This window comes from Prionailurus viverrinus, chromosome A3, assembly GCF_022837055.1.
Source record: "Prionailurus viverrinus isolate Anna chromosome A3, UM_Priviv_1.0, whole genome shotgun sequence".
NCBI classification, from domain to species: domain Eukaryota; kingdom Metazoa; phylum Chordata; class Mammalia; order Carnivora; family Felidae; genus Prionailurus; species Prionailurus viverrinus.
Window position 1 is genome coordinate 79,937,125 of NC_062563.1, and position 14,981 is coordinate 79,952,105.

The 14,981-nt window shown below is 37.5% G+C and overlaps 1 protein-coding gene and 1 non-coding gene across 3 annotated transcripts in view; both read right to left on the minus strand.

Annotated features, from left to right (window-relative positions):
• Positions 1-14,981, minus strand: part of USP34 (ubiquitin specific peptidase 34) — a 250,473-nt gene that overhangs the window by 195,164 nt on the left and 40,328 nt on the right. For both annotated transcript variants that reach the window (XM_047854424.1, XM_047854423.1), the window contains exon 2: positions 13,785-13,872. In XM_047854424.1, coding sequence (XP_047710380.1) covers positions 13,785-13,872 — 88 coding nt within the window. The remainder of the gene's footprint in view (positions 1-13,784; positions 13,873-14,981) is intronic.
• LOC125163198 (U4 spliceosomal RNA) lies at positions 12,805-12,948 on the minus strand. The gene has a single exon (XR_007151344.1). It is a non-coding gene; the product is annotated as a U4 spliceosomal RNA (small nuclear RNA).

Sequence of the window (14,981 nt, forward strand, 5' to 3'; positions counted from 1 at the left end):
AACATTACTAATTTGCTTGAAGGCTAACTTGGGAAGGGCATTCCTACCCTCTTTGGCTAATGAAAAGCATTTAGGAATATACACTCACACTCTTCAGCGTGTGTGAGAGTGTGTGTGTGTGTGTGTGTGTGTGTATACATAAATAAATACAGTAAGAGTAACTTATTACACACAAATCTAGTTAAAACATGTTCAGTTAGCATTAATGCCTGGCACACTGTGGATAATCAAAGAGTCTGGTAAATCAATAAATAAATGATCATCAAGTACCAGATTATAAGAATAATTCTTTCCAATGATGGATGACAACTGAAAAACCATTACTTACCTAGTTATATTATCAATTTAAATCATCTATACTGTAGTCCAAATAGAGCACCAACTCCCTTTATGACCATGTAGACATCATCTCATTTCTCCAAGTGTGGCAAATTTGAAGTATAGCCATAAACTCTTTAATATTCTTCCCTTTAAACAGTGAAGCCCACTTTTCCTCCCCTTGAATGTGGAACATACTTAATAACTAAAATCTATGTGGAATGTGGCAAAAATGACTGTGTGACGACATCTGAAACTAGGTCATAAGTGACAGTGTCACTCAGCCTTGCTCTCTTTTGAATCACTTGCTCTGAGAGAAGCCAATTCACTGGGTGACTCAGTCGGTTAAGCCATCGACTTCGGCTCAGGTCATGATCTCATGGTTCGTGAGTTCATGCCCCACATCGGGCTCTGTGCTGATGGCTCAGAGTCTAGAGCCTACTTCGGATTCTGTATCTCCCTCTCTTTCTGCCCCTCCCCTGCTCCTGCTCTCTGCCTCTCAAAAAATAAATAAATGTTAAAAAAAATTTTTTTAAATAGTCCAGGAGCCCTTGGAGTGGTCCAGATGAGAAAAAAAAAGAAAAAAAAAAAAAAGAGCTCATACTACTAATAAGCACCAGCTTGCCAACCAAGTAAGTGAGCCAACTTGGAAGCAGACCCTCCAGCCCCACATGAGGCCTGAGATGACCATAACCTGGCCAAAACCTCAACAGTACCTCATAAGAAATCCAAGCCACAAAGAACCAGCAAAACCACTCCCAAATTCCACTCCCATAAAAACTCTAAAGATAATAAATGTTTATTGTTTTAAGATACTACTTTTTGAGTAATTTGTTACACAGAAATAGATAAATAATACATCAGGCCTGTCTTCTCAGTTAGCAAAATGAAAGAGATTTTATCTCTAAGAACTCCTCCACCTTTAAAATTCTATATTATTACAATTTCCTCTGGAAAAAAAATCAACATATTACTGTTGGTATTTTTCTGACAAATAGCTTTTTTTTAGGTTCAGGAAAAATCAAGTTCAAAGTGAAGGATTATACACTGGAATATCTTTCTTTAGCAAGAAAAGAATCTTAGTTCCTTCCCAAAAAAGACCTTGAGGTCAGATTTAGATTAGGAAAGCCAAAGAAACAGTCAAATTTACTTTAAAAATTCAATGCCAAGGGGGTGCCTGTTTGGCTCAGTTGAAAGAGCGTGCAACTCTTGTTCTCAGTGTCGTTGAGTTCAAGCCTCATGTTGGGTGTAGAAATTAATTAAATAAAAACTTTAAAAAAGTAAATTCATAAACATCTGGGTAGCTCAGTCAGTTGAGCGTCCAACTCTTAATTTCGGCTCAGTTCTTGATTCCAGGGTCGGGGGATCAAGCCCCACGTCAGGCTCCCCCCTGAGCCTGTTTAAGATTCTTTCTCCCTTTCTCCCCTCCACCTCTCTCCCCTGCTCATACACATGCATATGCTCACTCGCTCTCTCTCTCAAATAAACAAAATTAAAAAAATAAAAAATAAAATTCATTGGCAGGAAATGGGCATCTAACTGACCAGGAAACTGATCTTAAAAAGACAAAACTTATGTATGAACAAAGAGCAAACTGCATCTAGGTTCTTACAGACCCAAAATATACAAATTCAAGAACTAAGAATCGAAGTGACAATAAACACATGCACACATTTATCTTTAATTATTACATAACTTACACATTTTATTGTATGACACTCAATTCTGAAAAGTCTAGGCATTTTAATTCTCAACAGAGCATTTCTCTATATTTCCCTACCCACAATGCGGGGGACAGGGGGAAGAGAATGTGTGTTTTTTAAATAAAACATCACTTTCAGTTAAGCCCAGCTTGATTTTACACTTAAGTTTATTTCTTCTCTGTTCTAAACCTCACTACAAATATACTGAAAGAAAAAAGACTTAACTCCATACAGTAAGAGATAATGGAAGAACAGTTAACAAATGGCAACAAATTTTGGATGACAGCAAAGGGAGTAATAGTAACTGAGAGCAGGAGAAATAAACTTGGAAGAGGCTATAGAAGGATTTATCAACAAAAATATCCACACCACAGAACACTGAAAAGGCTCAAGAACAAAGACCATCAGATACCTCTAAAGGCAGAGATGAAGCATTGGGCAGAAAATAGGACTAAATGAAAGGTACGGTTAAAACCTGCAGATTCCTAGGTAGCCAGGATACTATTCCTACTTGATCCAGGAAAACAAGAAGTTTCCTCCTGTACATAAAACAAACAAGATTAAGTTCAGGAAAAACTGATGCTGAAGACAGGCATGATAAAAGACACTGAAAGGAAGAGAACTACGTGATACTACGACTGGGAAATCTCTCCAACTAACATGCCCCACCCAACAACCAGACTAAAATATCTCAAGGCCAAAGACTTGAAGACATTTCTCTTAGAGAATATGAATGACCTAAGAGAAAAGCCTACTTATCCCTGGTAATGAAGCTTGCTCACCATTTTCCAATCTACAGCGTGGGCCAACATCTGAGATGGCCCCAACAAAGAACTTCTAATCCATCTTTGAATGCTCATCTCTTAACCATGTAAAGATAACCAATCAGACAAGCAAGGAAAGCTGCATCACTAAAGGTAGGTCAAAACAAATGGTAAAAAGAAATTCAAAGAATGTAGATAAAATGCAGAAAGAAAAAAGGTTTTAATAATGTATGTCCTCAGAAACAAAGAGTGGATTACTGAAACAAGAACAGAATACTATTAAAAAATGCATTCAAACTACAAAAGAGACCTTCAATGTGTACAAATATACATTATATAGCTTTTGCATACACATCAATCACACTTTAAAACCCCATTAGAATTATAGCAAGTTGACAGTCAGAAGAGCATGCAACTCTTGATCTTGGGGTCGTGAATTGGAGTCCCACATGTAATGCACAGATTACTTAAATAAATAAATAAATAAAACTTTAAAAATAAATAAATAAGATGGGGTGCCTGAGTGGCTCAGTAACTTGGGCATTCGACTTCAGCTCAGGTCATGATCTCACGGCTTGTGAGTTCGAGCCCCACATCAGGCTCTGCATTGACAGCTCAGAACCTGGAGCCTGCTTCAGATTCTATGTCTCCCTCTCTCTCTGTCCCTCTCCCACTCATGCTCGCTTTCTCTCTCTCTCTCTCTCTCTCTCTCAAAAATAAACATTAAAAATAAATAAGAAATAAAATTAAAATTTGCCAATTTGTAAAATTCAACAAAAGTTCCACAAGGTAAAAGTAAAAAAATCTCCAAAAAGTGGTAGAGACAAAGAAAAATAATGGGGAGAAAAAGGAAAGTATACCATCAACCAAGAAGACATAATATCTGACTAATAATACTTCCAAGAAGACATAATACAAAATCTGAAGGTTTGGAAATGATGAAATTACAAAATATTTCAGAACCGAAAAACCCACCAAAACACCTACCATCATGAATCTTTTTTTCAGTTTATTTTGAGAGGGAGGGAGGTACACACACACACACACACACACACACACACACACACACACACACACACACAGAGAGAGAGAGAGAGAGAGAGAGAGAATGTCCCAATGCAGGGCTTGATTCCACGAACTTGAGACTGTAACCTGGGCAGAAACACAGAGTTGGATGCTTAACCAACTGAGCCACCCAGGTGCCCCTCATCATGAAATTTCTAAAACTGAGCAGGGATAAAGATCCTAAAAGCTTTCAGGGAGAGTGGAAAGAGTGACAAGAAGGAGCTCAGGAATAAAAATAGCTAATACTTCTCCAAAGCTATATGGGGGTGGAGGAGGTCTGGCTGACTCAATCTGCAGAGGATGTGACTCCTGATCTCAGAGTCAGGAGTTCAAGCCCCATGATGGAAGTAGAGCTTACTTTAAAAAAAAAAAAAAATCCAAAGAAGGGGCACCTGGGTGGTTCAGTAGTAGGTTGTGCATCTGACTCTTGATTTCAGCTCAGGTCAGAATCCCAGGGTCGTGGGATGGAGCCCCACACTGGGCTCCCCACTAAGCATGGAACCTGCTTGAGATTCTCTCTCCCCCTCCCCATCCCCTCTCCTCCTGTTCGCACTTGCTCTCTCAAAAAACATAAAAATAAAAAAAATAAAAAACCTCACAGCAATATCAGAAGCTGGAATACAATGGAGCAATACTTTTGAATTTTTTTTTTCAACGTTTTTTTATTTATTTTTGGGACAGAGAGAGACAGAGCATGAACGGGGGAGGGGCAGAGAGAGAGGGACACACAGAATCGGAAACAGGCTCCAGGCTCCGAGCCATCAGCCCAGAGCCTGACACGGGGCTCAAACTCACGGACCACGAGATCGTGACCTGGCTGAAGTCGGAGGCTTAACCGACTGCGCCACCCAGGCGCCCCTAAATTTTTTAAAGAATATAATTTTCTACCCAGAATTCTGTATTGAAGTCTTCAAGATTAAGGGTAGAACAAAAACTTTTAGGTCTGAAGGGTATAAAAAACACCTGTCTCCCATGCACCCTTTCTCAGAAAAGATGTCATCTTAACAAAACAAAGAAGTAAACCAATAACAATGTCCACGTAGAATCCTGGAAACTGGAGATCCAAAACAATATAAAAGCAAAAGGAATTTCAAGGATGATCTGAAGAGAAGATAGCTATTTAGTATCCTTAATGAAAAATCAATAATTGGAGTAGGAAGATAAAGGACAAAGGAGATTTGGGAGAGGGGAAAGGGAGGGAAAAAACTAATCATATAATGATATATAAAATATAAAACTTAGTATTAAGAAAAGTTGAAGAATTTGGAATGAATCAGTGACTCACACCTGGAAAATTTTAAAACACGCCAGGAAACTCTTGGGAACAAAAGATAAACAAGAACTTATTTCTTGTAAAATATAAAATAAGCCACAGAACTTTTTTTGGCTCATCAATTACCCTGAGAGAAAGGGAAAGGGTAAAAGAATGTAATCTTTATGTATCCGAAAAGGAAGTTCACAGGGTGGACTTAAAATTGAGGAGTGTCTGGGTGGCTCACACGGTTGAGTGTCTGACTTCGGCTCAGGTCATGATCTCACAGCTCATGACTTTCAGCCCTGCGTTGGGCTCTGTGCTGACAGCTCAGAGCCTGGAGCCTGTTTCAGATTCTGTGTCTCCCTCTCTCTCTGCCACTCCCTTGCTTGTGCTCTCTCTCTCTCAAAATAAATAAACATTAAAAAAAATCTTTTTAATTGATACATGAAGCAACAGCAATATAATAAAACTATTTCAGAATATAGAAGTTAATATCAAAACCAACATCTGGGGGCGCCTGGGTGGCTAGGTCGGTTGAGCGTCTGACTTCGGCTCAGGTCATGATCTCACGGTCTGGGAGTTCGAGCCCCGCGTTGGACTCTGTGCTAACAGCTCAGAGCCTGGAGCCTGCTTCAGATTCTGTGTCTCCCTCTCTCTCTTCCCCTCCCCCATTCATGCTCTGTCTCTCTCTGTCTCAAAAATAAATAAAAACATTAAAAAAATTTTTTTTAATATAAAAAAAAAAACCCAACATCTGAAAGAGTTGAAAGCAGAAGGGGAACTTAAGAGATAGGGGACAATGAACTTTATTACAGGCCTTTTTGCATTTACTTTTTAAACTCTGTACATACTACTTCTATTTATATACCAATCTCTTACATACCCTTCCCCTATCTAAGCTTATCCTATGTTTTTCCTAGTCCTACTCCTATTATTACCACCCTGATAAGACTTTCTTATCCAAGTAGAGTTACATGCTGCCTGAGTAGAATATGGTTACATTTAAGAACAAGCTAGTAGGTTTAGAGAAACATACATAATAAAGGCCATATATGAAAAACTACCAGCTAACAACATACTCAATGGTGAAAAACTTAGAGTTTTCCGCCTAAGATGAGCATGTCCACTCTTACTTTTATTCAACATAGTAGTAAAAGGTCCTAGCCATAGCAATCAGAAGAGAAAAAGCAATAAAAGGTATCCAAAATGTAAGGACGAAGTAAAATTCTCACTATTTGCAGATGACATGATACTACACATACAGAACCCTAAAGACTCCACCAAAAACTAGAACTGAAAAATGAATTCAGTAAATTGCAAGACTGCTGCTCTGACAGTGCAGACCCTGCTTGGGATTCACTGTCTCCCTCTCTACCTGTGCTCTTCCCCCACTTGCATTTTCTCTCTCTCACTCTCTCAAAAATGAATAAACATTAAAAAAGAAAAGAAATTCAAGACAACACAAAGAAATGGAAAGACATTCCATGCTCGTGGGTTCAAAGAACAAATATTGTTAAAATATTCATACTACCCAAAGCAATCTACACATTTAATGCAATCCCTATCAAAATACCAATGGCATTTTTCACAGAACTAGGACAATCCCCAAATTTGAATGGAACCACAAAGACCTCAAAAAGCCAAAGCAATCTTGAAAAAGAATAACAAATCTGGACGTATCACAATTCTAGACTTCAAGTTATATTATAAAGCTGTACTAATCTAAACAGTATGGTACTGGCACAAAAACAAATAGATCAGTGGAATAGAATAGAAAGCCCAGAAATGAACCCATGATTTGAGGGTCAATCAATCTTCGACAAAGGAGGAGTGGGATAAAAATAATGGGAAAAAGACAGTCTCTTCCAACAAATGGTGTTGGGAAAACTGGACAGCTATGTGCAAAAGAATGAAGCTAGACCATTTTCTTACACTATACACACAAATAAACTCTAAATGGAGCAAGCACTTAAATGTGAGACTTGAAACCATAAATATCCCAGAAAGGGGCACCTGGGTGGCTCAGTCGATTGAGCATCTGACTCTTCATTTTGGCTAAGGGCATGGCCTCACACTTCGTGGGATCAAGCCCCTTGTCAGGATCTGAGCTGACAGCCCAGAGCCTGCTTGGGATTCTCTCTCTCTTCCTCTTCCCCTCCCCAACGTGTAAACACATGCACCACCACCACCCCCCCCCGCCTCAAAATAAACATTTAAAAACAAAATTCCTAAGAGACCACAAGCAGTAATTTCTCTGACATCAGGCATAGCAACATTTTTCTACGTATGTCTCCTGAGTCGAAAGAAACCAAAGCAAAAACAAGCTATTAGGACTTCATCAAAATAAAAAGTCCCTGCAGAGATAATAAAACAATCAACAAAACTAAAAAAGGCAACCTGCTGAATGGGAAAAGATATTTGCAAATGATGTATCTGATAAAGGGTTAATATCCAAAATATATAAAGATCTTACACAACTCAACACATACACACAATAACACAATTAAAAATGGGCAGAAGACATACAGATGACCAACAGACACACAAAAAGACATGTCATTACTTATCATCAGGGAAATGCAAATCAATACCACCATGAGCTATCACCTCAAATCTGTCAGAATGGCCAAAATCAAAACCATAAGAAAAAATTGCTGGCAAAGATGTGGAGAAAAAGGAACCCTCGTGCACTACAGGTGGGAATGCAAACTGGTAGAGCGACTGTGGAAAATAGTACGTGGGCACCAGTTAAGTGTCCGACTCTTGGTTTCAGATCAGGTCATGATTTCATGGTTAGTAAGTTCAAGCCCCACATCAGGCTCCATGCTGACAGTGCAGAACCTGCTTGGAATTGTCTCTCTCCCTCTCTCTCTCTCTCAAAACAAATAAACTAAAAAAATTAAAAATTAAAAAAATAACAGTATGGAGATTCCTTAAAATATTAAAAATAGAACTACCCCACAATTCAGTAATTGCACTACTGGGTATTTACCCTAAGAATATGAAAACACTAATTCAAAAGGATATATGCATCTGTGTATTTATTGTAGCATTATTTACAACAGCCAAATTAGGGAAGCAGCACAAGTGTCCAAATAGGTAAACAGATAAAAGGGTGGCATATACATACACATGGATTATTACTCAGCCATAAGAAAGAATGAAAACTTGCCATTTGCAAGGACATGGATGGATCCAGAGAGTGTAATGCTAAGCGAAATTAAGTCAGTAAGAGAAAGACAAATACCATAGGATTTCACTCATAAATGTAATTTAAGAAACAAAACAAACGAACAAAGGGGGGCGGGGGATGACAAACCAAAAAACAGATTCTTAACTAGAGAACCAATTGATGACTTTCATAGGGGAGGTGGGTAGAGGGATGGATGAAATAGGTGTAGGGAATTAAAAAAGAGTACACTTATCTTGATGGGCACTGAGTAATATGTAGAATTGTTGAGTAATATACAGAATTGTTGGATCACTATACTGTATACCTGAAACAAATTTGACACTGTATATTAACCATACCAGAATTAAATTTTTTAAAAAAATGAAAAGATTTTAAAAAAGAACTTAACATGATAAAATCTATAAATGTCTAGCATAAAATACATAGCTCCAATTAAGAAAAAAATTTTAACTCAACATTCATGAGGAATCTACATGTCAAAACTAAATTAGTTTTTAACTTGCATTCTATAATTCCATCTAACAACATATATTCCAATGGATCTAATGTTTTTCCTGGCCTGGTGCTATGGAACACACGAAAACACCATTAATCCATGGTATCCAACCTCAGCAAAAGGTTTTTTTTTATTTATGAACTAATTTATGAAAAGCACTACTTTATAAGTAACGGTCAATATCCATATCCCACTCAATTTATCAATATCGCCAAATTTCTTAATGCCAAAAGAAAACATAGAGCCTTAAAGAGTGAAGAACATACACTCATCTATTCAAAAGCAACAGCTTCTAAAACTGTTCTTAAAGTTTACTGAGGCAGTTGGCTGGCTTAGTCAAAAGAGTATGCGACTCCTGATCTCGTGATCATAAGTTGAAGCCCCATGCTGGGTGCAGAATTTACTTAAAAACATAAAAGTTTACTAAAACAATGAAAAAAATAAAAGCAACATCCTCAAACATTTATCAACCACAAATGGCAGGTATGAAAGACACAATTTTTAGCCTGAAAATAAAAAAACCGATAGAACCTCACCCTTGCTGGTACCCAGAATTCTTTCAGGAGAGAAAACATGAAATAAAATTTAAAAGTAGACTTTGTAGGAAACAGTAAGAGCCTTGAATGTCTGGTAAGGAATGTGGAATTTACAAGACAGAAACCTAAGCCTGTTTTGTGGTAAGTTCTAAACAAGTCCAAAAAAAAAAAAAAAAAAAAAAAAAAGGCACCGTTGTTATCAGCCAACGCTTTTATCATCCATGGTATTACTTTCAGACCTTTATATGCTCTTTTCTTGTATTCTTCAATTTATTGTCTTAATCTTCTCTGCCTACTTTGAATTAGTCTTCCTCCCATTCCATTCCCAGTTGCAATAACAAAATAAATAATAACTTTTTAAACTAACATATACAATTTCCCTGACTACGGCTCAGATCATGATCTCATGGTTCGTGGGTTTGAGCCCCATATCAGACTCTGTGCGGACAGCTTGGAGCCTGGAGCCTGTTTCAGATTCTATGTCTTCCTTTCTCTCTGCCCCTCCCCTGCTCATGCTCTCTCTCTTCTCAAAAATAAACATTTTTTTAAATATATTAAAACAATTTTTTAAAAATGATGACAGATAATACCTGAGGACATGGAGAGACTGATTTTTCATACACAGTCAACTATAATCAGACTCTAAAACATAAATGTAATAAAATCATATTTTGTAAAATTTTAAACTGTATAGTTCACAAGTTCATGCCAGGGCTATACCAAAAAAATTACCAGTTGTTACTCTGGGTGGTAGCATGCCTTTTTGTTTTACACGTTGATTCTCTATTTTCTCAAAGTTTACAATGTTTATTTAAATAGGAAGATAGGAAGAAAAATACAAAATATTAATACAGCTGTAATTCTCATAAATATTAAATTCTTATCAATACACTATTTTTAATGTGAACATACTCCTTTACCTATATTCTAGTCAATATATTAAAATAGTGATTCTTGGTCACTGATAATCTTATGAAGGCTATTAATAGTACTTTTCTCCCAGAAAACCTATTAGGAACATTTTGTATGAAATGTCATGGGTTCAATAGTGTGCTAAGGTACATTTATGGACTACCATAATCATGGGTCTCCAAGTTAACAATCTCTTTTGAAGATTAACTGTGCCTTATTAATTGCTGTTTATCACCCACAAGAACCATCATCTTAATCTAGGCAACAATATTTTCTCATGCCTAAGAAAAAGACTGTGGTGAGGCGCCTGGGTAGCTCAGTCGGTTAAGTGTCTGACTTCCATTCAGGTCATGATCTCGCAGGTCATGAGTTAGACCCCCACGTCAGGCTCTGTGCTGACAGCTCGGAGCCTGGAGCCTGCTTAGGATTCTGTGTCACCCTCTCTCCCTGTCCCTCCCCCGCTCGTGCGCACGCGCGCTCTCTCTCTCTCTCAAAAATAAATAAACATTAAAAAAAAGAAAAAAATGAGAAAGAAAAGAAAAAGACTGCAGTGGGTGGGAGGGACAAGAAGAGAATAGGCAAAACTTTTTATCACAAAATACTGTGATCCACCTGGGTATTTTATTATCAATCCTCTCTTCCTTAGCATGAACAATGAAGACTTTAACATTCTACTTTTGGGTATTTTTTACTACCAGTTAAAAACTGTTCATACTTGGGGCGCCTGGGTGGCTCAGTCGGTCTTAATAAGTGTCCGACTTCAGCTCAGGTCACGATCTCGCGGTCCATGAGTTCGAGCCCCGCGTCAGGCTCTGGGCTGATGGCTCACAGCCTGGAGCCTGCTTCCGATTCTGTGTCTCCCTCTCTCTCTGCCCCTCCCCCGTTCATGCTCTGTCTCTCTCTGTCTCAAAAATAAATAAAACGTTAAAAAAAAAGTTAAAAAAAAACTTAAAAAAAAAACCTGTTCATACTTACCAATATGTGAATAGAATTTTAGATGTTAGAAATTATTTTCTAGTTCAGCTTTTCAAACTTTAGCTTATATAACATTCAATGTATATCATTTGCTAAACTAAATTTTAACAATTTTAATTAAAATAGGTGTTTATTAAGATCTTATATCAGAGGGGCACCTGGGTAGCTTAGTTGGTTAAGCAACCAACTCTTAATTTTGACTCAGGTCATGATCTCAAAGTTCATGAGTTCAAGCCCCGCAACCAGCTCTGTGCTGACAGTGCAGGGCCTGCTTGGGATTCTTACACTCTCCCTCTCTCTCTGCCCCCTCCACACCTCCCCCACTTGCACTCTCTCAAAATAAATAAAACAAAACAAAAAAGATCTTTTGTCAGATACTAGGCTTAGCACTCTCTTTACAACCTAAGATAGTAGTACCTTTATTATTATTATTATTCTCATTCCACAGTAAGGAATTAAGAACTTACTTACAAGCTACCTAATCTGTCATAATTATCTAGTAAACAGGTGATAAAGAAAGACTCAAGGGGCACCTGAGTGGCTCAGTAGGTTGAGCATCCAACTTCGGCTTAGGTCATGATCTCACGGTTCCTGAGTTCAAGCCCTGCGTCAGGCTCTGTGCTGACAGCTTGGGGCCTGGAGCCTGCTTCGGATTCTGTGTCTCCCTCTCTGCTCTTCCCCTGCACACACACACACACACACACACACACACACACTCTCTCTCTCTCTCTCTCTCTCTCTCAAAAATAAAGATTAAAAAAAAATTTTTTTATAAAAAAAAAAAAAAAGACTCAAAGCCACATCAACCTGGTTCCACAGCCACACTCTTAACCACTATAGTCTAGAAGAAGAAGAGATAAAAGTTAAGAGGATCTCTGTAGTTTGGGGACAAACATCCTTTGATATTATGATAAAACCTACAAATTATGCCTAAAATTATATACATCAATACTTCCTTTGTAATTTCATTCCCATCCACATACTCTAGGTTAAAAATTCCTGATCTGGGGCGCCTGGGTGGCGCAGTTGGTTAAGCGTCCGACTTCAGCCAGGTCACGATCTCGCGGTCCGTGAGTTCGAGCCCCGCGTCAGGCTCTGGGCTGATGGCTCAGAGCCTGGAGCCTGTTTCCGATTCTGTGTCTCCCTCTCTGTCTGCCCCTCCCCCGTTCATGCTCTGTCTCTCTCTGTCCCAAAAATAAATAAACGTTGAAAAAAAAAATTTTTAAAAAAATTAAAAAAAAAAAAAATAAAAAAAAAAAAAATAAAAATTCCTGATCTAAGAATTAAGAGCATACATCAATGATAAAAGTGGACTAAGAATGGAAAATGTAACTTCCACCCAGCACCACCAATAGCTAGAGGTGAAACATGAAAATCATTTCTCTGAATTTCACTTTACTTAGTGGCATAGCACATTGCCACCTCGCTGTAGTTACAGCAAATACATCCAAAATTATAACTCAAATGCAACATTACTCAGCAAATCCTTTGGACTACTAACGTTAATTTTAAATCATTAACATTATTATTAGGAAATATCCAATCATTTACTCTACCCATAAGGAAAGGAACAGAGGTGTTGGCAACCATTCCTAAACTTAGCCAAAAGTAAATCAGCTGGCTGAGACTCAGAAAAGAGACACCAATAATGATGGCATGTACGTTTTCAATCAGCCATAATCACGCCTCAGATAAACCTCACTGGCTACAATACTGCCACTGTGCAAAGCTTGGCATTTAAGTTTTAAATAACTACAATCTCAATCTTTTGTAGAACAAATATGTGTACCAATTTTACTGACAAAGAAGGAAAAAACATAAGAAAAACGGATTATTACCTAGAGCAAATGCTATTTGAAGATAAACTCTATGATCAGCTCGACTGTGAACCTCAAAACATTTATTTACGTTAAATGCATTTAAAATGTTCACTAATCATTGCACACAAAGCTTCAAACATTCTCTACCCGTAAGAAAAAAATTTTTTTCTACCCATAAAAATTTTAGGACTAATGGGACAGGCAAACAAGTAAAAAAGAATCTTTAGCCATGACAGACTAACATCATGTTGAGAGAACAGGAATTTACAAATTCCTGTTACAAATTTTGATTCTATATATATTCTCAATATATGTATTTCTTAAAAATTGGACTAATACACCTATTTATTATGCAAATGGAACAAATAAGAAGTGGCCTCCACAAGGGTCAAAGTGTCCACTACCACTTTGATTTTTGTAACAGATTAATTTTGTTATAGGTCTCAATCTATGCCATAAAAATTCTTTTATCTCTCAAAATAATTATTGTTAGATTTTCATTCACTCTATTTCTAAATAATGAAAGAGGAGTTAAAGAACCTGATTTTTATTCTCATGTTTTAAAAATAAAACCATCAGTGGCCTCATGTTTAAGAAGGGAAGAAGATTTAATAAATATCGATCAACTGTCACTTAATGACCAAAGGTATACAACCGAACATCCTAAAAAGTAAATTTCATGACAACCAATGCCAATTTAAAGTACAACTCACAAAGTTAGTCTTTAAAGTACTTAAAGATGCATACCTCTGTGTCCAGGAATTGATATAAGCAAATATTTTGAGAGTATGTTCCTTTCTGAGCTGCAGTCCATCACCACCTTCTATATCTGATACTGAAATAAAGTAGAAAAAATACTTTTTAAAATTAGGAATAAATAATGTTAAACCAGTATTAAAGACAATACTTACAAAAAAAAAAAAAAAACCTAGATTTACAAGTGCAAATATTTCAGATATTTTTAACAGATGTATTGAAGGAGTGAGGGAGAAGACACTTTGCCAGTTATTCTAATGTTGTCTCTCTACTTCAAATCCACCTTCTGTTCTATGCTTTGTGATGATGCAAGCTATATTTTTCATCTCCAGCTGGCTTCCTGTTAAGATCTTCCTCCACTGCCTGCATGGCACTAAAAGACTAGAAGGCAGGAGGAGACCACGAAATGTTAGTCACTCAGAAGCAGCACTGATTCCAAAGGGCAGCTTCCAAGAACCAATCTCATGGTACTCCTCTCAGAGGTACAAGAAATAGCCAAGTAGCATCTCTTAACTTTAAATCTGAGCTTCCTTCACAGGGCCCACTTCTAAGTGACTCTGAGTGACTCTTAGATTCTGACAACCCTCCTCCTTTGTTTCCCCAGGCTTCAGGGAAGAGCTGCTTCCTCAGTTATCGTAGTTGTTGTCATTCATCTTCATCGTCGTCTTCCTCATCATCTCTGGTTGTCTTCCTGGTCCCATTCATTCTTTAAACCTCTAACATTTGTATAAGTACTTCTCTTTAATAAATTGCTTCTTCAAGCCCCTGACTGGACCTTGACTAACATACTGGCATTTCATATACAGTATATACAACTATAAAAGGAATCCAAAGTTAAATCCAGAAGGGAAAAGTGTTTTCAAAAACTACAGTTTGCCTAATGGTCCAAATCAGTGTTCTAATGTAAAATGTTTAACTGTGTAAGACTGAAGTCAGCAAACTTTTCTTTAATGGGTGAGAAAGCAAATATTTTAGACTTTGCAGGCCATACAGTCTCTTTCACAACTAAGCAGCTCAGCCATAGTATTTTGAAAGGAGCCACAGACCATGTGTAAACAAACGAGCATCAGCCATGTTACAAAAATAAGCAGCTGACAAGATGTGGTACACTGGGCCATGGTGTGCCAACTCCATTCTAGACAAAGTCCAACAAGATAATATCACCCTCAGCATTTAAGTCTTCACTGT